At 37.5% G+C, this 23,243-nt stretch overlaps 1 protein-coding gene across 1 annotated transcript; it reads right to left on the bottom strand.

Moving 5' to 3' along the window:
• Positions 1–878: 878 nt before the first annotated feature.
• Positions 879–22,810, bottom strand: lpar1 (lysophosphatidic acid receptor 1). The gene is made up of 3 exons (XM_079448088.1): positions 22,464–22,810; positions 10,954–11,709; positions 879–3,987 (listed from the first exon to the last, which is right to left on the bottom strand). Exons 2-3 carry the CDS (start codon positions 11,690–11,692, stop codon positions 3,686–3,688), a joined length of 1,041 nt encoding a protein of 346 aa, XP_079304214.1. The 5' UTR covers positions 11,693–11,709; positions 22,464–22,810; the 3' UTR covers positions 879–3,685.
• Positions 22,811–23,243: the final 433 nt, after the last annotated feature.

The raw sequence follows: 23,243 nt of genomic DNA, 5'->3' as shown, positions 1-23,243 counted from the left end.
CCCGCCTATCCCAAAATGTTGTTGTTTTATTCTTTTGACCCATGTTTACTTCTCAGGGTCTGACACAGGGTCTTTGAGTAAGAGGGTGGAGCGGTATGAACCTGAAAAGTAGATACAAGCTTGACTGTTTCCATTTTGGTTAGTTTATTTTGGACTTGGGTGAAAAACCTGGTATAGCTGTGGTCTCCTAAAACAAGGAATATTAGTTCTTGGACCCCTTCGTGTATTTTGTAGTAAAAGCTTAACAGGGAAGCCATTATTGCATGTGAGAATATATTTGTGTCCAAGTTTGAAGTTTTATGATTTGTAAGGTTAGTTTTGGAAATGAACGCTGTGTATATTTTGAGCCTGCCTTGTATTTCGATCTACTGCAGGGTTGTAGCTATAGAACGTAGTATCTGGTCTTCATATTTCTGATAAATGAGAACGCTATTCTCTGTCACAGCTTCACTTAAGTTGTTTGAAATACTCCATGTACGATATCAGAAATGACTTAAGAGTAACGTAAACAAAAAGGAATTCCGATCCCAGCTGCTCCGGTTTATGCAGTAAAACTGTAGTCCAATTGTCTTGTGGAATCTCTTTCACATACCAGTCATTTTCACAATTGTTTAACCATGTTCTTTACGGCTGGAAAAAAAAAGATCCATTATAATGCATAAATCACTCATCTTCTTTCGTTGGACAAGGATTTCCTTTGCAGGAAATGTGGAAAATCTTTCAAAATCTGTGAGCCATGACATTATGGAATAATTAACTATTTTCTATTTGCACAATAACACTATGTTATATGTATGTCATAAACTATGTAATAACACTATTGCTTCCATTGTTAACCCTTTCTTATAATATTTAAATAATGCATGCCAGATCAAGATGGGATGGATATGCAAATTTATTTAAAGGAGCTTTATTTATTGCATGACATTGTTAAGTAAATGTAATTCAGAATACAGAGACATCATTAGTAGTGAAACCAAGCGGAACCTTTGAATGTGGTTACATTTCCTGAAATGATCAGTAGGTCCATTGCCGTTTTCAACCAAGAATGAAGCAATGGCCCACGACCGTCACACACAGCTGTCTTTTTTAATGGCTGTGATCCAAAGCACAACACTGCTTACAATGTACTTTGAACAAACTAACTTTGAACCGTTAGTTGCTTGGTAACAAAACACGATGACTAAAAACAAGAGGTTTATACATTGTGTTCCTTGTAAGACAAATCACATACTTTCACCCTCCAACTTATGAAAATGTTACAATTTACTGTTGTGTGAAAATTAGTAATACTGTTATGGAATATAAAAGCATCTCGGCCAAAAGTCTTCAGAGTGCAAGTCTTCAAATTTCAGTCTCATTCTCATTTAGCATAATACTGTTTCAAACACAAGTTAAAATAGCACTGTTATTGATAAGATCAAACATTTACATTTAGTTTCATTTTGCTGCCATTCCCATTTCACCTCAGTTTTAAACAGGAGATTATTTCCTGAGATTTTTACTTAAGCAATTTAAATGGAATATTGATATTGGATTATTTGACAGTTTCCACAAAATATCTGCAATGAATGCAACTGTATAAGATGACAAAATACCAAAGCAAGAGGCAAACCAATATTGAGCTTTTTTTCACTTTATCAACTGGTGTCAAGGTTGAATGTTGTTGTTCTAGTGTGATCTCCTCGCGTTCACACAGGCAATTCATCACATTCATGTCTGACAAAGTTTAAGTTCTGTTTGAAAAGCATGGTTGTGTTTTTTCTTCTTAATATTAATCTCACTTGGTTTGATATTTTGTTATATCACGGATTAAGATATTTCAGATATTTTTAGGGAGGGTATGCAAATACATTTGGTATTGAGCTCTAAAATATAGCAATTCTTTCATATTTGGCCAAAAAAGATACAATTCGATTTTCGAGAAAAGTTTACAAAAAGGTCTAAAGTTGCTATACATTGACTCAAAATGATTAACTTTAAACAATAAACATTCCCTTTTTGATTAACATACATGAATATATACACATATTATATACATACGTACAGTACATACACTGGTATATAAAGCACAGACATAATTTAATTTCCGTCATGTGTCACCATAAGATTTTTTTCCAACATGACTATATTTCATCTGAATTATGGCTGTGCCACAAAGTGTTTGTTCTTTATAACGGACACCCAGTTCCGTGGCCACAAAACGGATGTCTACAAAAATAATATGAATTTAAAATTTGCTATCCGATTTTTTGTTCTTTATTTCGTGTATTAGCAAAGTGGCATCAAAGGCAACATGATCAGTCTTTGAATAAAAAAGGCATTAGATTACTCCCTGAATTCATTTATAAAAATGCCTCAAAAGTAAAGCGTATGTTCTAGTTTAGATAAGGGACATAGTGTCACTAGCAATGCGACCAGGCAGCGTTAAGGTTCAATGGTATTGCCTATTACCACTATTAATGAATTCATTAATAGCATATGTTTGTCTAAAAAAGCATAATGTTGAGATACAGAAGAACACCCAGCTTCACACAGATATTTAAGAACCATTGTACAGTGAGAATCCAGCCCTCATCTAAACTACAGTAAAACACCCCTTGACCGATCAACAATAAATGTAAGGCCTTACCTTAAAAATTTGCTGTTTAGAAATGTTAAAGCTGCAATTTTTAACTTTTTGTGGTTAAAATAAACAAACATTTTCTACTGAGCAAGTCTAAAAAAACAGTGTTCAAAACAGTCGGTACAAATTTGCGTATGGATTGACACCATTTAACTTCAGCCCCAATAAAAATAGGTAAAGTAACCTGCAATCTTATTTCTAAAACAGAGATGGCAAAAGAGTGACAAATACAACTAGTAAACCAAGTATACAATTAGCCTTCTAAGCTAACATAACAATATGAAGTTTACTACACATAATCGAAAGTAAACTGTTGTATAATCGTACAATTATGTTCAATTGTGACACCCTGAAAAACGTCATCTATATGTTATACGTTCAAAGTAATATCCACCAAAGTTCTATTCATAGGTGATCTAAATGTGAAAGATTTTGAGAAATTGAATGGGGGCTTAAATTTTCCACCATGCCATTTATTATCATGATTCGTTTCTTCAGTTTTTGATATGGTCAGTCAGATCCACCTAGAAAGTGTTTAATCCACCGACATTACGATGTCATCGTCGGTTGAACTGCCAGTGTTAAACAAACTATGCGACAACAAAACAAATCAAGCCAACATCAAGTCCTTTACATAGATCACCTAAAATGATTTCCCAGTGGTCCCTCAAGTGCACTATTTTGTTCTAGAGTAAAGTAGCTAAACAGATTCACTGGGCACTTGACAACATCCTTCACTTTAACACATGCTGTACAACCATTCAACAAAAATCGTCCTTGTTTTGCAACAATTTGGTCAACAATTACAACTTGTCTAAATGCTCATTAAACTTTTTTCATCTTTAAGGCATTATAGGAGCAAATATAATTTGTGTTAAACTGGATGCTTTAAACCTCTTGGATTAGCCTTTAAATAGTTCCATATACTTGTAGTGTCCAAACATACAAAAAACATATCAAGAAAAAAACCTTTTAAGCAGAAAAAGTCTTTTGCTGATAAAAATACCTTCACAGTCATTTTCTTGCTTAATCTAACAGGATCCTGGCCCCTGTTGAACCTCAGACCACTGAATGGTCGTTGTGGTGAGCTCCACTCAGGACGGTGTGGTTAATGGAGGATGCAGACCGGTCTGAACCCTCTGTTGTACCATTCACATTCTCCTGCCGTTGACAGCACAGGATCTGTTTGAATGTGACGCTCATCTCCTTGTCCCGGTAGGAATATATGATCGGGTTCATGGCGGAATTGAATTCTGCTAATAGCAGGAAGAATTTCTCAAAGATCAGAACATTGCAGTCTTTGCACACCACATCCAGCAAGAGAAGGACCAAACCAGGCGTCCAGCACACAATGAAGGCACCTTAAGAAATGAGAGAAAATAGTAAGTATTTCTGGGTATTTGTTGAGTAATTGTACTGTACTGTGCTCTGGGCAAAATGTCCAGTAATGTAAAAAAACAGCAACAATTTTCCTTTGTGTCAGAGTGTTTTACAATTGTGCCACTGCTGCTCACAGAGGCAGCATGTGAAGCATTATAGGCGACACAACGGCTGTTCCACCAAGTATGAAGCATAGTTCTCCTGTAATGCATAGAGACAAGCTCTGTAAAATAATCCATTAATTTTTTTTTTTAAATATTTAATTTAATAACAAAAAGTATCTATGAAAACTTAAACAATAACCATACTTAAAATGTGTAAGGTATTTTATTATTTCATTTTATTTTGGCTACGAGTGATATTTTGCAATACATAAATGCATTTGGAAGAGTCGTGATCTTTTAGGCAAACGCAGCTGCTCTTGACTGGTTTACATCACTTGAAAGTTATGTGGAAACTCTCAGGAGTTAGATAAACTCCACCAAGCTGTTTCCAGCACAGATTTGCCACATGTTTTGCTCTCGCTGAACAAGCTCACCAGAGACTCGACCTTTCTTTCAAAAAGAGAGATCTTGGTACTTTGCACGTCAAAGATTTAATTTCTTGAAACTTGATGCAATGCCACAAACACTCTTTTTCATAAAACAATCAATAGACGTTTAAAGTTAAAGCATATCGAAAATATATCTTTAAAACAAGCACTTTGCTCTTGGTTCAGATGAAGCTGTGAGAACGGATGGATCATTGTTAACCTATTTTATATTTCCAAACTGCTCAGAAAGTAACAGTTAAAACAGTTAAGTTTCTGAGGAGGAACGTAATCTGAGGATCGTGGCTATATGCACAACAATAAAAAGAACTCAAATGTGGGAAGAATGTTAAATTATTTATAACAATAACAAAATGTACTGTTTGGAATCTACACTTCTAAATAACATCTGCTTAAAGCCTAAAATGTATATTATAAAACACAAACAGGTTTTTAAATTGGACATGTAAATCATTAAATCTTATCTTGTAGGACTATGATTGAAATTGAAACCTTTAATTTAAGAAAACATAGTATTTGTTCAAAATACTGATATAATAGAAAAAATACAGTCAAATACTTTGCAATAATAAGGTTCAAGGACTTTAAAACCGACTCTAGAAGATTCCAAAGCCAGGAGTGTCAAAACTCAGTGCTGTTTGGTAAATAAAAAGACATAATAACGGTGAACTAACTGTAATACTGAGAGAATCCAGGATGACTGGGTGAATTGTGATATCACCTCAAAAACCGCACTTTACGCATAGCATGCTGATGTCATGTTCTGGAACAGATACATTTACAACATTTTGCTAACAAGTATTTATATAATCTAATTTGTGTGGTTTCTGATATCATTTGAAATGAGTTAAACAAGGATTTAATGTCATAAAACACATGTATGATTTAATAAAGGTCTTTTGGGGGGGTATTGCAATGGCATTATCCTGACATGATACCACCTCACGTATCAGCTTACAGCTAGATCAAATAATTGGATACGCTTTATCCTGACTTTGTGTATTATGTAATGGTAATTATTGTAATATGTGTTTGGTTGCAAGTATTTCTCAATTATTCATCAGAAAAGTACCCAAATGTTAATACAACAGAGAGTGAACATTCTGAGTGTAAACTTCAGTAGTGGTGACAGTAGCTGTGAGTTGGACTTCATACATTCTTGCTGTATCCTAGGATTCACATTGACCAAATGTGTCAGTTTGTGTGATAAACAAACAATTTCCCTGTTTCATCTAACATTGTTTAATGTAGACCAATGGCACATAGGAGTGTTTTATCTATTTGTGCAGTTCCGTGTCACTTTTAATGATACATTTTATATCATACAGCTTGATCTTAGGTTGATCATTTAGTTCTAGTGTGATGTTGTACAGTACATTCTATGAAAAAGTCATCCACATTAGGATATTGGTTAGGTACAACCGGCCTTTGATAATACCCCATCCTCTTCTAAAGCTCTGCTGCTCTTTCAAGCTGAGTAAGCATTTCAATTCGCAGCTGTTCAAAGCGTTGCTTCATCTTAAAGCGAGATTTTAATTTATTACTTCCGCAGAAAAGGCCTATTAACACCATCAGGCACAATGACTGGGGTGTTTAGAAAAGCCCTCAACCCAGACTCAAGGCAGTACGTCGCATAGGCAGGAAATGTAAAAGCCATTGATTCGTCTTCATAGATATGAACTACCCTCTCGTGTCAGTCTGCACAAACCTTTTTTCGTGTCACTCGCCATGACTTTCAATGCACAGACAGTGAGTGTAAATACATTATATATTTATGACCTGATATCAAAGGAAGTCGTAAAAATTTAAAGAGGTGGCTAACCAACACCTTACCTCACCCCAACCCTAAAATCACAACCGCAAAATCTGATTTAGCTAAAACGCAAACATTTTACAAGCGTGCAACGATAAAGATCCACCCTAACCCCGCCCCTAAACCTAACGTAAAAGTCGTGATGGGTAACTCAAAAAACAAGTTGTGCTAAGTGAAACGAAAAAAGGGGAAATTTGTGTCTGTGAACACGAATCATTAGATTACATTTCGCGATAAAATTCCTAGAATGTGTTGAAGCCCTTCAGGGACTTCAGGTTTAGTGCGAAATAAGTTGTTTGAATGCGGGGTATCAATGTATGTGATTTGCTTGACCCAAAGAACATTTTTGAACCAATCACTCTTCAGACTGAATGCCAGTGGGTGGGGCCAACAATGTGACAATGTAATGTAGTGTTTGCCGCTTTTTTATTGATGACGGGGCGCAATATAAGCAGCGATTCACATTTCGTGTCTAAAACTGTGCGGAAAACGCAAGCCGCCCTGCTTTTTCCATTCTTCCTGGAGTTTGCTCTCTCCTGGCATCTGTCATTGCTAAGCAACCATGAGCCACGATAGCCGTTGAGACGAGGAGGTATAAACTAAGGATATATGGATTAAATACACTGAAAATACATCCCAATAACTCTGCTACTAGATTTAGTTATGCTTTGATCGACTGTGTCTCCATCTTCATTGAGCTTGTTTATATTGGCTGGTTGGTTCTTGACACATCATATGCAGTGCGCTTGCGCCTTTCTGAAAAGTTGCCATTTTTTCATCTCGATGCACCGCTTGCCCCCTATTTCGGCGCGTCTGCATTTAAAATAATGAATATGCGCCCAAAAAAGATGCGAAATGTGAATCGGCTACAGAACTGCTGATTAAATGTGTTGTTCTGGAAAATCACAAACCTTGACACATCCGAGATAAGCGAGATATTACGCACACATCATCAAAATCCCCCAAAAACACATGCTGACTTTTTGGCAAAACTGACGACAGATATGGCCGCATGTTTGTGGTCAAAGTATGCAGCATTTAGCAGGAGGGTTGATGGGAACTCAGCAAGCCGGTCACACCTGTGAAAGTGCTTAGTCCATACTTTAACTGGAGATTTGGGACTGAAGGATTTGGCAGACGGACGGTCATTTGTTCTGCCCTCGCTGTTCAGACAGCGTTTCCTGTGGACTTTCTCTGGATTCGGCACATTCACTCCAGACCAGATTTCACTCTGAATTTTGACTTTCAATTTGATCTTTGCTCCCACAGAGTAACTTTAAGCCCCTTTTTCACATTTAAAGCTGTCTTTAAGTCATGTGACAAGGTGTTTATTCAGCAAGTGAAATTTAACACTTTAATATAAAAGGTTAAATATTTTTAGCTAATTCATGCGTTTTAGCAAAATGATCTCTACACCATGTAAGCATATTGGAGTTCATGTATTCCAGTAATGCTGATAAAGCAAAGAATTTTCAGAGGAAAATAACCCAAGGACTAACAGAAACGTATTTAGAATAAAACACCCGTCTTATTGTCTTTTCTTGATGAGCGGAATGGAAAATGATTCAATGATCTCATCCCCCCTTTACTGTTTTTCAAATTTACTTCATACGCCCTTGAGTAACTCTCAACAATGAATGAGTCATGCCTTTGACAAGCAACAATAATGATATAATTTTTGGTTGTGGAAGTGATTTGTTGCAGTGTGTCATTCGTTTTTGCAATGTTGGGTGGATCATGCATGAAAATATGATAAGCACAGCTCTTTAGGATTTTTCACAATGATTTGACATATTAAAGGGGTCATATGGCGCGAATACGTGTTTTTCTGTGTCTTTGGTGTGTTATAAGTTGCCTTTGGTGTGTTATATTAGACACGTAAAATTGCAAGAAAAAAAGTGTCGGAACAAAAAGATGCATCGAATCTAAAAGCGAATGCTCACCCAGACCTGCCTGAAACGTCCCGTGTAACCACACCCCACAAATCTACGTCAGGTCGTGGTATGATTCGACTAAGACCGCCCAAATCTATACGTAAGTACGGTGGGGTACCCGTCTGTACAATTACTTTGGAACCTGATGTTCCAAATATGGTAAGCGCCGTTACATTTCCGTCACATGCTTTTAGTATTCGACCAATCACTTCGCACTGGTTCACTGGCCAATCATAGCACACCTCCCTTTTTCGAGCGATGAGCTTTGTATAAAATCTGCCCGTTTCAGAGAGGCGGGGCAAAGACGACACACAAACAAACATTTTTTTACCAACAACATAAAACAAAATATTTCATTTCATTTTTCACATGTGATCTTTTTTACTTTAATGATCCCACAGTCTTTTTAACAATCCTTTTATTTATAAATTTTCTTGTACAAAAACAACCTGGGCAAACAAAGTATTTATGTCACATGATCTCAACCTCTATTGCAGATTGTATTACTCTTTTTATACAAAGCTCAAACAAAAACTGTGTGAAACACATTTTCAAAGCCGTGTAAAAAGATGTTTACTTTTCCAAGTGATGTTATATTCCTCTGGTAGACAAAAAACCTTGGTGAATAAACCCATTGATTAACATTAAAGGAGGTTTGAAAATATCAGAATGGGTGTTGGACTTTGATTTACTGTAGGCCACCCAACAATGACCAGAACACCCAGGCATTGTGGTTGCAAGTTTTACAATGAAACCTTTTTATAAAACGTAGTAATCTAGTTTCAGTTTAATCAAGTTTGATTACTTTTATGAACATGCAGATATATACTTTTACAAGATTATATAATTTAAAGCAAATTGCATACTTTCACCACACATCAATAATGGTTCTATACCTCTCTTTTCTCCAGGGTGAGGTCATAGTCTACAAACCACGCTTTCATTTAGGCCCCCACTCACCATCCTCCCCAAAGCTTGAAGACGAGCCTGCCCGATCCGAACAACAACAGTACTGTTTCCTGCACAGTGCTGGTGCTGCGGGATTCTGCACACTGACTAGTTCCTTTTTCTGAGTCAGACTTCAGTGGGGGAGCCAGTGAGGCATGACATTGATGCAGTGCATGGCAAACGCTGGAACTGGCCACAACACCACTATTACAGGCACTGAGCTGTAGACCATTCAAGGGCTACATTGTTCGTCACCTCGAACAAGTTGGCACAATGGACTGAGACGAAACACATTGCATAGCATTTAGGTATTTCACTTACAAGTTGATGGTTTTTTGCTGATTTAAATTACAATTCTGCCCATATTGGCGCGTGGCTAAACAGTAGTACATTATTTCTATGTAAAATCAGGAAAAGATCTCCCTTGACAGGAAAGACGCGGAATCTCGCCAAAATGTGAACAGCAACCCGAGAAATTAATTAATCCCTAGAGCAAGTTTTCAAGTTTCCAAATGACCTCATTAAAGGACACGTTCTCATAGAAAATGTGTGATTTGGCTCTGTGATGCTAATAAAATTTATCGTATCACATGGCAGACCCTCATACACTTACCAGAATGTATCACGGTTTCATGTGTTCTTCTGAAAATGTGGTAAACAAGAGAACTGACCTTTAGGAGCTTTCCCAGCCTTTTAAAATATCAAACATGAGCTGGGATAGTTTGTTTGTTGATCAGATCATTGCGGCTTTAAACCATCTGCTTATGATTGTTTTAATGAAATAGGAGATAACATCTGAATATACAAAAGAAATTGTGTGAGAATTACCTTGCAATGGACTCTAAAGTCACATCCAAACGAAGCGAGAGCCATCCCTATCCGATCTTTTTTTCACGGCGTCGTCTCAAGAAATATTTGCGTACACACAAACCCGCTAAACCGATGTAGTATATACGCCAAATCAGTATGTGGTGCTGTAAGTCTGCCGCAGCTATACACTAATAACGGTGAAGAAGATTTGGAGCATATGCATAAACGTTACGTAATGGGGTGATGACATCATTGTTTCAAAATATATACGGATAGGCTGTATACACGATTTATCCACTTTGGGACCCGATTTCAAACAATAGCGGTTTCAGGCTCCCAAAACGCCGGATCCGTGTGGAAAAAACGGATACAAACACTTTACGTATAGAGCTAAATGTCTCCTTAGCTATGTTCGGACCACAATAAGGCTTGTTCCACGTCTGCAGTATGCAAATTGTCTGAATGTGTGAAATACAACAAACACATAAATAAAAGCAATAAAGATAAAAAGTACAAGAACATTTCTAAGCTATGATGTCCAATGTTGCAGATTAAAAAAAGGCCATTTAATGTTTTTATGAACCATTTGCTGTTATGTAATTTGTGATCCATTCATTTTGTCATTAGATTAGGTCGTCATTTTGGCATCAATGGAGAAAGAAGGCATTTGGTACCGATGATAAAGCATCCACCATAAGGGCAACTGAGTCATCTCTGAACTCTTTCAAAATTACAATGCAACTATGAAACATTGTGAAAAGCACTATATAAATAAACCTGAATTGAATGTTTCAACTTCTGAGTTTAGAAAATAATTATTGCTTATTCTGCTTTTAAGGTTTAGGTAATGATAGGCCAATGCTAGTCACAAATCAGGAAGAGTGAAACTTACCCAACACAATCACGACCGTCTTCAGCAAGCTCATCATAGTATCTCGGTTGCGCCGCTGACCCGAGCTATGCCGTGACATCCTCATGGTCCGCTGGCGTACGTACATGAATATGTGGGCATAAAGAACAACCATCACCACGAATGTAAGCAGGTTGAAGATCACCCAAAAGCCCAGGTAGGAATTACTGTAGAGAGGTGCCATGTTGGAGCAGGTGCTAATGTCACAGATGCAGTTCCATCCCACGCTAGGTATGGCCCCCATAATTATAGACATGGTCCAGATGATTACAATAACAACAACTACTCGTCGATTACTCATGCGGGTGTGGAGCTGCATGCGGAACACAGTGATGTGACGCTCAATGGCTATAGCTAGCAAGTTAGCAACTGACGCTGTTAGGCTTGTATCGATTAGGCCCTGGCGCAACAACCACGTGCTGACCGTCAGCCTTCTTGTATTGGGTCCCGTGTTAAACATCAAGTAGAAGTAGGCAAGTCCCGCAAAGAAGTCCGCAGCCGCTAGGTTAGCCATTAGGTAGTAGATTGGAAAATGAAATCGGCGGTTTTTGTAGATGGCCACCATCACAAGCAAGTTCGCTAGCATAATAAAAATGCATACTGTAATCCCAAGTCCCATGACTAGCTTGCTTACTGTATTCCATTCTTTTGCAAGATACTTTCCACTTTTGTTATAAAAAAAGGCTATAGTTTCGTTGTAGTAGCATTGTTCGTCATCCATCCTGAAGAATTACGTTCCTGTAAAAGACAAAGAAAAGTGTCAGAGATTCACAGCTTTTGTCATCACATTCAACCTCACATGTCTGATAAGGGTCACATCGACAGCATTCTCAGCCAACTTCCCTACTGAAAAGAACAGCTAAAACCAGCCTAAACTGGTTGGCTGGTTTAAGATGGTCTCCCAGCCTGTTTTAGCTGGTGAAGCAGGCTGGCCTTGGAGGGGTTTTGGACACTTTTTAGTTGGTCAATCTGGTTTTAGCCGGACAGACTGAAAACCACCAGCTACCAGAGACAGATTACCGCACGGCCTACTGCACACGTGCCCAGGGCACTAGACCAGCAGGGGGGCCTGGCATTTAATATGTGTACAATTTTCATTTATTTACTTTTGTCAATTAAGTAGCGCTGCATTCTGTGGAATAAAGGGAGAATTTTTGCAGTTGTGAAATATTAACTGTAGCTAATAAATCAAATAAATAATCCTAATGCATTGCCGCGCTGTTGAGAGGGACATCTAGAGGCGAGTAAAAATACTCGGTGTAATATAAGTGTGCAGAAGTCACGCGTAGAGGACAATAGAAGGCAAAATAACAAAATGAGTTTAAATCCCAGAAATGTGTCAAAGACAGTCTTTAATGGACATTGAATGCATTCTTGTGAGACAGCTGGATTACATTGTGGAAGAGTTTCCCTGAAGAAATCACGAAAGATACCTCTCACCTAAATTAAAACCAACTTTTTTATTAAGATAACGTTTGATAAATGCTTTGGTGTTTGACATTACTTCATTTGTAATGCATGGACTGTTAAGCGCTAATCTTCTTAATGCAGAAATGTAAATTATGCAAGGAATAAACCTATTCCCACGTAATATGAATTGGATAGGTCATAGGCTTTTTTCAGTGTGGAGTACTGCAAAACTATGAATAAATCAATTTGTGTTCTTCTTTTGTGCAGTTTACAGAGAAGACTTTTTTCTATTCTATTGAACTACTTTTATATTGTTCTTCTATGTAAACACACTCTAGACGGACGTGTTTAACTGTGTTATGCCTGCATCTCGCGCCAGTTGCAGCATCTCCCACATAAGCTCCATGGTACGCTGTCAAGCTGAAATCTTTTAAATTTTTACACACAGCTCATCTCATCAATGTCAGGTCCACAACAGTGGACCATTCAAAAGACCCCAACGGCCGGACAAGTGACTCCATTCCTGAGTGCGGTGTCATGCGACATGTCAACACTGTTCTTGTAAAATATGTGATGCCAGGTGGCCTTTGAAACATCCGTGCCCAGGGCACATCAAAGTTATAATACATCCCTGCCAGCCACAACCAGCTCTAACCAGCCTGTCCAGCTAAAACCTAAAGCACAGCTAAAAAGTGTCCAAAACTTATCTCAAACCATCTTGCTTCAACAGCTTAACCTGCCAAAACCTCTCTGGGAGACCGGCTGTTTTTTTTAGTAGGGTTGCCTCGTACATCTGTACAGGCACATTTTTCAGCTGCTCCTGTGACAATAAAGCATATAAAATGCATGACTTTTCTTTAGAATCTGATAATAGATCCATCAACAGCTTTTCCTTTAATGACAGCAACAAGCAGTATCATTGATATTGAAAACCATGTAAGTTTATTTAGAGGCGTTAACCATGGCATTTTAGCATGCAGTTTCCATCTGGTCCTGTTTAATTGGCATCATACCTCATAACCTGGAAAGAACCTTGACCTTGAAAGGCCAATCAAACAAGCACATCCTGTGGGCTTTCACAAACACACACAATGGTAGTCTGTAGCACTATAGCGTAAACTCTTAAAGCAAACTATTAGGCACATCAATGCGGAACTTCATTTAAATTGGCTGATTTTCTTTTCCCAAACACCCTGTACAGGAAATAGGCCTCATCTGGGTATTCCAATGACTGAATGTGTTTCTGCAACCCTTGTTATGTCAATGAGAGAAACCAGAAAAGTTCTTGGTTTTCAAGTTAAGAGCATTTCAATTACATTTGGTGACATTAATGGTGCAAAAATTACAAACTTTACCTTTAAAGGAGTCATATGGCACGAATACGTGTTTTACTGTGTCATTGGTGTGTTATAAGTTGCCCATGCGTGTATGAGACACGGAAAATAGCAAAAAGTAAAGTATCTCTTGTTTTCTATCTAAAAGAGAATGCTCACCCGAACCTGCCTGAAACACCTAGTTTAACCACCCCTACACAAATCTTCGTCAGTTCCTGGTATCCTGATTTGACTAAGACCACCCAAATGTATGCACGCGTAAGGTGGGCTTCCCTGTCATTACAATTGCTTAGGGCCTGATGTTCCAAATATGGTCTTTGGCGTTACATTTCCGTCACACAATTGCAGTATCCGACCAACCACTATGCACTGGCCAATCATAGCACACCTCCGTTCTCATAGTGATGAACTTTGTAAAATAGAGAAGCGGGGCAATGAGGAGATACAAATTTGCACAGTATGTAGAAAATACAGCGTTTTTGACACATTGCATTACATCTAAAAAAATACGATAATATTCGCTATATCCTTGTCAAATTACCCCTTAAATAAATAGACAAAATCTAGACTAAAGGTTTTTAGGGTTATGCAGAGGAAATATCTCATTAGTGTAATATAAAAACAACATTCAGTTAAAAGTCCCCATCATTAAAAAAACTGCGTTTTAATACTGTGCTAGCAATCTAGCAAAATGAATGTCATAGAATTGTATTTCTGTAGTTTTCCTGTGTGTTAACAAAAATATCCAAACAGACCTTTTTTCTGGTCTCATGAGAGCTATGGCAAGCTCTGCCTATCTGCTATCAATTGTTTAGAGCTGAAATGTCAAGCGAGTGTGGATGACCTTTCCACAGTTATTGTGTACTTATAAACCTATCGTGGACACACGTTGGTCCATAGTGCTGGAATACAAGTAGACAGATCCTGACATTGTACGTGTTTTATCATATAGCCTCGGGCCACTGATCTCCCTGAACTTATAGCAATGAACAAAAGTGATCTGTGCCCAAACGTCTATGAACTTCCTCTTCCAATTGAAGAAATGCTTAAAGCCGCAGTTTCAGCAGTATCAAAGCAGCCATCCTCAATGGATAAAGACAGTGGAAAGGGAATTCCGGTTAGGACTTGACTGAATGAGTTTGATAACTTTTTATCTTTACAGTGCTGTATCTGCTGTTAAAACCAATGTGAAAGACAGCTATTTCTGAAAACCACAGTGAACACTTACTGTAAATAGCTTTTTTCTAAATGGCAATATAATATAGAATTTGTGTTTTAATTGGCATTTAAATGTACATTTGAGATTATGATGAATTTGCTATAGTGTCAATGGAAAGGATTATTTACCCAAGCAGGCAGTTTTCAGACTCTATGAAAGCACTTTTCAAACACCCAATGTGCCAGGTTTCATAGGCATTGGTTTGTTCAGTGATATCACTGACATGTATGAAGCATTTTTAAGTTATACAAATCAACATGTTATCTTTGTTCATGCTGAAATCCACTAAAACAAAATGTTCACTTTGAAATGGCATTAAATCAAACATTACTAAGCAATAATCACACACAAATATTCGGAGTATTGGAATCAGAACAAGCAATACCATCGCATATCTATTTCAGCATTGGTCGCCTGTCTGAGGATACAATGCAGGCCTTGTTGAGCACCTGTCAAAAAGTAATGACATCGGATTGTTACAATGAGTAAATTGTTCACATGGATGCATAGTCTCTTTGAGGCAACGCTGGCAATGTGATTCATAACAGAATGATGCTATTTTATGCCCATAATTAAGAAGGCTTATTAATAATTCATGGAATGTGCAGAGAAGTAGGTAACAGTAGTGGGTTTCAATATATGTTTAACAAACGTTTTCATGTTGAAAAAACTGCGTGCTCACGAAAAATCGCTATTTTTCAATAAATGTGGAAAACACTAAATCAATGTCTTCCCTGAGTATCAAACCCATGAACTTCTGATGCGACCAATTAAGCTAAAGGTACACTTAACAGGACATCCTCAGTATAACTGATAGCATTTTTTCTAAATTATATAAAATGGTTGTCTCTCTTTCTGTTGTAGAGTCCATAACGGTAAGGTTGGAGTGTCGATCTATCCGAGAATTGTGGGAAAGTGTGGTTCCTTGGTATCCTTCACTTGTTTGTATTACGACGAGAACAAAAAGTACCTCAACAATTGATTCTCCTTTATCACAAAAATGCATCAAACTCACTTAGAATATGAGTTGACTGTATAGTACATAAGTGTATAAAAACGTTTACATTAAAATAAAGAAGTATAATAATGAAACGTGTAAACATGCATTACAGCCTCCATTTTGACACAAAGATAAACAATTTTTACACTCATGTGGTTCAAAACCTGTTTATTGGGTAAATGATACCTGAACTGACTTAATACACTTTAAATATTTGATATAGCCAAAGATTTAGCCAAGCCACAAAGTAAACCAGAAAACAGTACTAAGATTAGCAAGATGTTGCTGTATGTAAACAACACTGTTTGGGAAGAAAACTATTTACTGTGAAGTATTCCAAGCTGCCTTAAAGACTTTGTTTCTGTGGTTTTCAAGCAATATCTAATCTAAAGGGTTATTTTCGATCGTGTAACTGTCCATATAACACATTGTCACTCATTGCATAATCTTGAACAAAAATGCTTTTCTTTTCAGCCTTTCACTGAAATTGAAACCAGTCAACTAGTTTTGTGAATAAGCCTTTAAAACCTTAAAGGATTGATGACAATGATTACTTAACCGAAAACATACAGAACAGAACAACAGAAACAATACTTGTTGAAGAACACAGAATCCTGCTATAACTAAACCAAATGAAATTGAACAGTTCAATGTATTGTTTAATCTATTTAATTTATTCCTTTAGTGGACACTTTTATCAAAAGCCACTGACCAATGAGTACCATCGCAAGTTTATTTATAAGAAAGCTTTTTGTACCTCATGCTAATAATGTGGCCTGTGGGTGTGACTGTTCTAAAAAGCAACATCTGTTAAGACGCATAGAAATCAACTGCGTCACCCTACCATCAAATGCATCACAAAACAAACAGGTAAAACTAGGAATTTCAAATATTATATAGTTAGAAAAGAAGAGTTTTATCATTCATATTTTACACAGAACAAAACTGTTAACAATATCGTGTGATTAACAGCATAGTCATGTTTAGGTTGTAGTGTATTCTGGCAAAGATCTGCCCACAACAGGATGTGTGACTTACATGCAACTTAAAGGAATTAGTAGTAACCACAATTTACACAGATATGACTACAGAAACTATACAAAGGTTCATTTACAACAAAAAAAAAAACATTTACCAAGATGCATAGAGTATATGGTGTTTCAGTTTTGCCAATCTTCTCAAGCCACTTTGTAACTTAATTATCATTAACAAGGACAGCATAGATGTTTGTCCCTTAACAACAACCACCAGACCGCTATGGCCTTTTTTTTAGCTAACTGTGGTCTGACATGTCCCTACTGGGACTACTACTCCAAATTTATCTTTGCAAATCCAATGTAATTTTAACATCTTAAAGAGACCTTTCACCTTTAAACCAAATCTCACTGTCATCTGGTCATTTTCAACTTTGTGGGTAAACCAACCACATTGTTAGCTGATCAGCAAAAAAAGTTGTCATTTTTAAAGAAGTTGTTTTAATAGTTAGAAACCCAACCAACCTTAGCTCAGATTATTGTAACATGACTAACATATTCTTCAATGTCATAAATACTGCTAAAATATCAGAACAACGCTGTGACCTGAATGTTCAAAGTAATTAAACAGTTAAAGGAGTGTAAACCTTATTTTATATAAACTAACTGAAATATTTTGAGTTCCTGTAACTAATTCAACACGATTTGATGGGAATGATTTTCAGTTCCTAACATGCTTTGCATGAGTCTGCATTAGGAGAGTAAATTTGGAGATTAACTGTTATTTTATGTGTTTTTATATAGGATAAAGACTTGTTAATGATGAATGTAAATTTTTCTTCAATATTTAGAAGAGTTTGTTGTATTTTTACTTTTGGGGTAACCATCGTTCAGAAGAGTGGTGCATATGCTTAGGTAGTTTGGTAGGGCCGCGTGATACTAATGTGCAACATGAGCTTGAGCCCAGGGCCCTGAACACCAGGGCCCCCCCAAGATAATTCTCTTTTGAGTTTGATGTCATGATTGAGGCAATTATGCTAAAGTTAAATTAGAGACAGCCTCGTTATCACACACCAAAATCAAGAGACAAAGTTGACATGTCACGCAGTACATAAAGGACATCGTCATGACCCCAACATGTCAAACGAAAATGTAAGAAAATATGACAGCATACCAAGAAATCTGCTGCTACTGGGGCTTTTTAACCCGTCTAAAAGGCATGCCCAATGAAGAGATGCGCGCGGCCTGTTAAGAGTCTCATTAAAAAATATTGTGAAGATCTACAGGAACTTGTTCAGTTTATTGCGTTTCGCGGCTCTGTGACCAATGGCCTCCCGACTAGAAATGGAATGCTGATCCTCAAAAAAAAAGAGGAGGGAGGTTGTTTTAAAAAAAGAGACTCCAAAATAAAGTGAGGACATCAATGCATGAACAAAGACTGACCGGTATGACAGTATCGTCAAGTGAGAACGACATTCTACGTCAGATTGATTATTAAGGATTTAATTGAGGAATTCTCTTTGAAGAAGAGCAGGAAGAAGCTCTTTTAGACCAAGTTCACACTTCCACCAAAATCAGATTTTTTTGCTTATATGATACCCGGATCTGTTTACTGCATGTCAGTGTGAACACGACAAACCACATGGAATCCGATCTTTTTAAATCTGATCTGAGAACCTTCCATGTGTGGTCCTAAATCAGATACAGGTCTGATGTTTCGCTATCTGCTCTCATAGCAAGAATGAACAACAGGCAAATGCTTTTGTTAGGTTTCATTTGACATTATATGTACATGTGTTGTGTGAACATGGGGAAAAGTGTCCTTATTACACAATAAAACATCATAAGAACATAACAACACAAGGATTCAGGATTCAAGGATTCAAGGCCGGTCTTTTGTATCACAGAGGAGATCCGGAGCATAAGACGAGCGACCGGACCGTCAGTTAGAGAGGACCAGAGCTGGAGCCTGCCTCGTCGGCTCAGGAGGGGACGAGTGGGGGGTGGGGGAGCCAAGAGCGGCCACCGCCTGCCAGAGGCTGGAGCCTGAGTCCATCCGCCCGAGGGGGAGGAGCAGGTGCGGAAGAGCCGGGAGGGGTCACCGCCTGCATCCGTCTGCCCAAGGGGGAGGACCAGGGGACGGGGGGCCGCTACTGCCTCCCTACCAGAGGAGCCTCCGCCGGCCACCAGGGGGCGCATGGTCTAGCGCCCAGGGCCACCACAAGGCACCGTGAAGGAGAGTACCCCGGCTGGTTGATTGACCATACAGCAGCTGAATTGTCAATGAGTGCAATATAGTGTTTCCCAAAACCTGCCATTGTTTAGACTTAAGAACATGATCATACTTCTGTAAATATGCAATTTGTCAGCCAACAGAAAATGTCAATGAGAATGGCTTTATTGGGCACTCAGTTGTATTAAAATACAATATGTGCCAGTTCAAAGAATAGAAGCAAAAGTGCCAATTTGTCAACACTAGTCGGCCACTGAGGGCAAATGCGACCTAATTACGTTTTCTGTATGCATATTTAGTACATTAAAAATAATCAATTCTGAATCGAATAGTAAGGGACCAATCGATTCCCACCCCAATGTACACTGCTTACCATGACTCACACTTAAGAGACTCAGCAACAAAAATGTTTTTATTTAAGGTAAACATTATTACTTCTTTCATATGGTAGTTAAGTTTCTTTATTAATAATCATATTTTAACATTTTATACTCAATTAGGTTTCTTTCTTAAAACTACTATAGGCACCATAATATCTATAACACGTTGTGCCCCAAACACAGCCAATTCTATTGACTTCCGACACAACAGTGCAACAAGACCAACTTCCTGTTTCATTAGCTTTTTTAAAGAACACCAAACATGACGTGACTTGATAGCAAAGTTATTCGGGCTGACATCAGTGTTTAAGTTGTGAACATAACTATCAGCGTATCAGAACATGCAAACTGGCTTTAACAATTATATCAAACTGTTATATGCAAATATTGGGAAGTAACTGGGTAACTAGGGTCCACAAATCTTCACTACTGACACGGAATCTAATTTATTCAATCCACTCTTCGGCTCTATTTCAATCAAGTTTGTTCCAGTTTTCATGGGGACTGTTTTGTTCACAGTTGTGTCATGATTGTAAACGGGAGAATCTTGAACTCAAACACTATGGGCACACCCCAAAATTTTAACATTACATCACTGAATATGCTGTCTGTAGAAAAACAAGCTCAAAAAGATCCTGCTAAGTATATATACATATAGGCTTCTTTTTTCATATCCAATTATATTTAATTTTTAAGATAAATTGGGACTTCAATAATAATAATAAAAACTTTATTGATCCCTCGTAGGGAAATTCAAACTTCCAGTGGCTACAACACCCAACACCCAACAAATAATACAATTATTCACCACAACAACTAATCTTAAATAGTAAATATAATAATAAAGAACATACTTATTCAAAAGGCACATATCCAATTAAATCCATTAAAAGCTGACAAATTGAACACAATCCCTTAAAATCCATCAATACAAATAAAAGAGCATAACTCAATACAATAAATATCCAAACGGACCAGCGCATTGCCACAACACTGTAGAGCTGTAATGATAAGAACGTGGTGGAAAATAGCAAAGACTATTAAACTACCTATTAACAGAATGAAGGGTCGTCTAAATGTGTCTTTATTCTACTACAAGATAAATCCTTGAAATTCCACCCAAAAGTCTACCACGTCTTTGAGGTCTTTGAAGTTGACCAGATTAGGGGCCATAAACTAGGGCTGTCAACTTTAGTCGTTTAGTCGACTAATCGGTCGATGCCGTCTTGGTCGACTGACATTCTCATTGGTCGACCAGTTGCCTATTTTTTTTAGCCTATGTTTCATCCCCAACTTTAAATACTTTAATTTCGGCTATTTAAAAAAAATCACTTCATTTTCAAAGAATTGTATTATTATTATAGTTGTATGTATTATTGATGTCTTTTCGTTGTTGTTTTATAAATGTTCTATGACGATTGTTTAATAAATGTTCAATCAAAATGCAAAACATCGCGTCTTTTTTTTTTTTTTTTTTTTAGTCGACTGATCGCTGCGCAGGACAGGACTTTGGTCGACTAAGCATTTCTTTGGTTGACTACAGCCCTACCATACACCCCAGCAGGAAATCTATAGATAACTGTTTGACACCAATATGACAACAAACTGTTAGCATGAGAGGACTGTCGAATTGTTACCAACCCTGACGCTGAAGTAAAAGCATTGTTCTACAAAATTGAAAACTTCAACCCAACATCTCATATCAAAATAATATGCACAGTCACACCCTAGCTGGGTGGACATTAAAATAGCACACAATAGAACACAGTCATCTACTGCATCAAGCCAGCCTTGCCCTCTAGTTTTTTTAGAAAGCACCAACCAACGTGTTTAATTGAAGGCCACTGAACACATTTTGGAGTGTGATATCTCCCTCGGCAGGTTTGACACATAGCAGGAAGGGCAGTAACCAGCACTGTCTGCAAAGCTCCACAGCTGCACCCAGTCCTGACCTCGGAGGTGATGGAGAACCATATGTGTTTTTTGAAAAGGGGAGAGTTTCCTGTCTGCTTTCTAGCTCAAAACAGACCAACCACTGGATTGATTGAAGCCTTGGCACTAAATATGTTGGGTCTACCCATTCATTGTAAGTTTGCTTGAAACTTTGAGTAATGACCTTTAAAAATAATGTGAGCAACTAACATTTAACAGAGAGACAGACTAATTCAAAGCAACATGTGCTGCAACAAACCATACATTTAATAAAAATATGCATTTGCATGTTTGTCACTGTCCTGTAAGTAATGTGACCAATTCCCATGTCATTGAGGTAAGTCATGACCCAAATCCTGATTTTATTGGAAGTACAGCGTTTCAAGGCATGTGTTTTTTGAGAGCTAGCCAGACAGGCCAGGAATTTTTGTCTGCTATCTCAATTTGTAACAGACAATCTTACAACATTCTTTACAAAAAAACTCTATAAAAACTCTGTTGTTAGGTACTCGTTATCATCTTTCTGTGAGTGTTTAGGCTAAACCAAAGGTAATACCGTAAATTGGGGTAAACTCAGAAGTAATTCTAAGTAATAAAAGGGTGGCACTTATGCATACACCCAAAAATGCATACTCGAAACGACCTTTGAAGGCCAATTTACTATTCAAATGAATGCACAACTAGTTTAAAACAAGAGAAGTCTGGGAGGTGTAATGAGATGCTGAAAGAAGTGACCCGTTTTAGTTCCTCAGCCTCATCTGTCGAACACTGCCACGCGTTACTGTCTTTGAGATAACAAAGTAGCACTATCCTACGTTTTAGACCGACAACGAGCACCCTTAATATCAGTAATATCACTTATTGCACTCCCTTAGTCATATTATAGTTAGGCTACAGCATTACATTTGTGAGCTAACGGTGTGATGCTTTAAAGAAAAAACAATAAATGCATAAATAATCGGTAAAAAAATCTCATATTCATTTTTCAGATATAAAATCGAAATACTTACTCGCAGCAGTGACTGTAAAATCCAACCAAGTTATTCCGAAACTGAACCGTAAATCCAAAAAGTTGAAAAAGCTCCAAAGAAACGCACACGTGTCTGTTTAACAAGGATGGCAAGATTGTTTTTTAGCGCTGTTTATGCCACGGCTGTGTTGCATATTCATTTTATTTCCTCCTTCTTTAGCGCACATACGACATGGAATAATTCACCTCCGTACAGTTAATCAGAGAAAATCTCCACCAGAGAGGCACATGAGCATAGAGAGACACACACAGAGAGAGAGAGAGAGAGAGAGAGAGAGAGAGAGAGAGAGGGGCGTGACGTCACATTCACACACGCTCTCTCTATGCGTCCGCGGTTGTGTGTGCGTGTGTGTGTAATTGAAAACACATCTCACTCAGCATCAAAGATCAATTATATAAATCGTGAATAAAATACCTTTCTAAAAGTGCCTGGGTTTACTTAGCTAAAGTTGGGAAATCGTCCCTTAAAAGTTACTGGCTTCTCTTTTCTATACAAAAATGTTTATAGTTATAATTATTATAGCAATAAAACGGCCCAAGTAAACAAATAGCTGTTGTATAAAACTATACAAACACATTCACTTTAAATGTAAATATAAATACTGCATTTTAACAAGGGTTTTTATCATTTTTTATGCAATGTACTGTATATTTTAGATCTTTGTCTTGACCTTAAAGGATTATTCACACAAACAATAATTCTGATAAAACTTTACATTAAGGTTGTGTTTGTTATCATTAGTTAACGGATTAGCTATGA

The sequence above is a fragment of the Barbatula barbatula genome (genome assembly GCF_947034865.1).
Source record: "Barbatula barbatula genome assembly, chromosome: 24".
Classification (NCBI taxonomy): Eukaryota; Metazoa; Chordata; class Actinopteri; order Cypriniformes; family Nemacheilidae; genus Barbatula; species Barbatula barbatula.
Note: the sequence above shows the minus strand (reverse complement) of the source record. Positions and strands in the feature narration are given on the sequence as shown.

Bases quoted from the DNA above. Each gene is read 5' to 3' on its own strand.
- lpar1 (XM_079448088.1), bottom strand. From the start codon at position 11,692: ATGGATGACGAACAATGCTACTACAACGAAACTATAGCCTTTTTTTAT. The intron at 3,988-10,953 runs GTAAGTTTCACT...TCATTTCTTAAG, and splicing joins GACGGTCGTGATTGTGTTGG to GTGCCTTCATTGTGTGCTGG.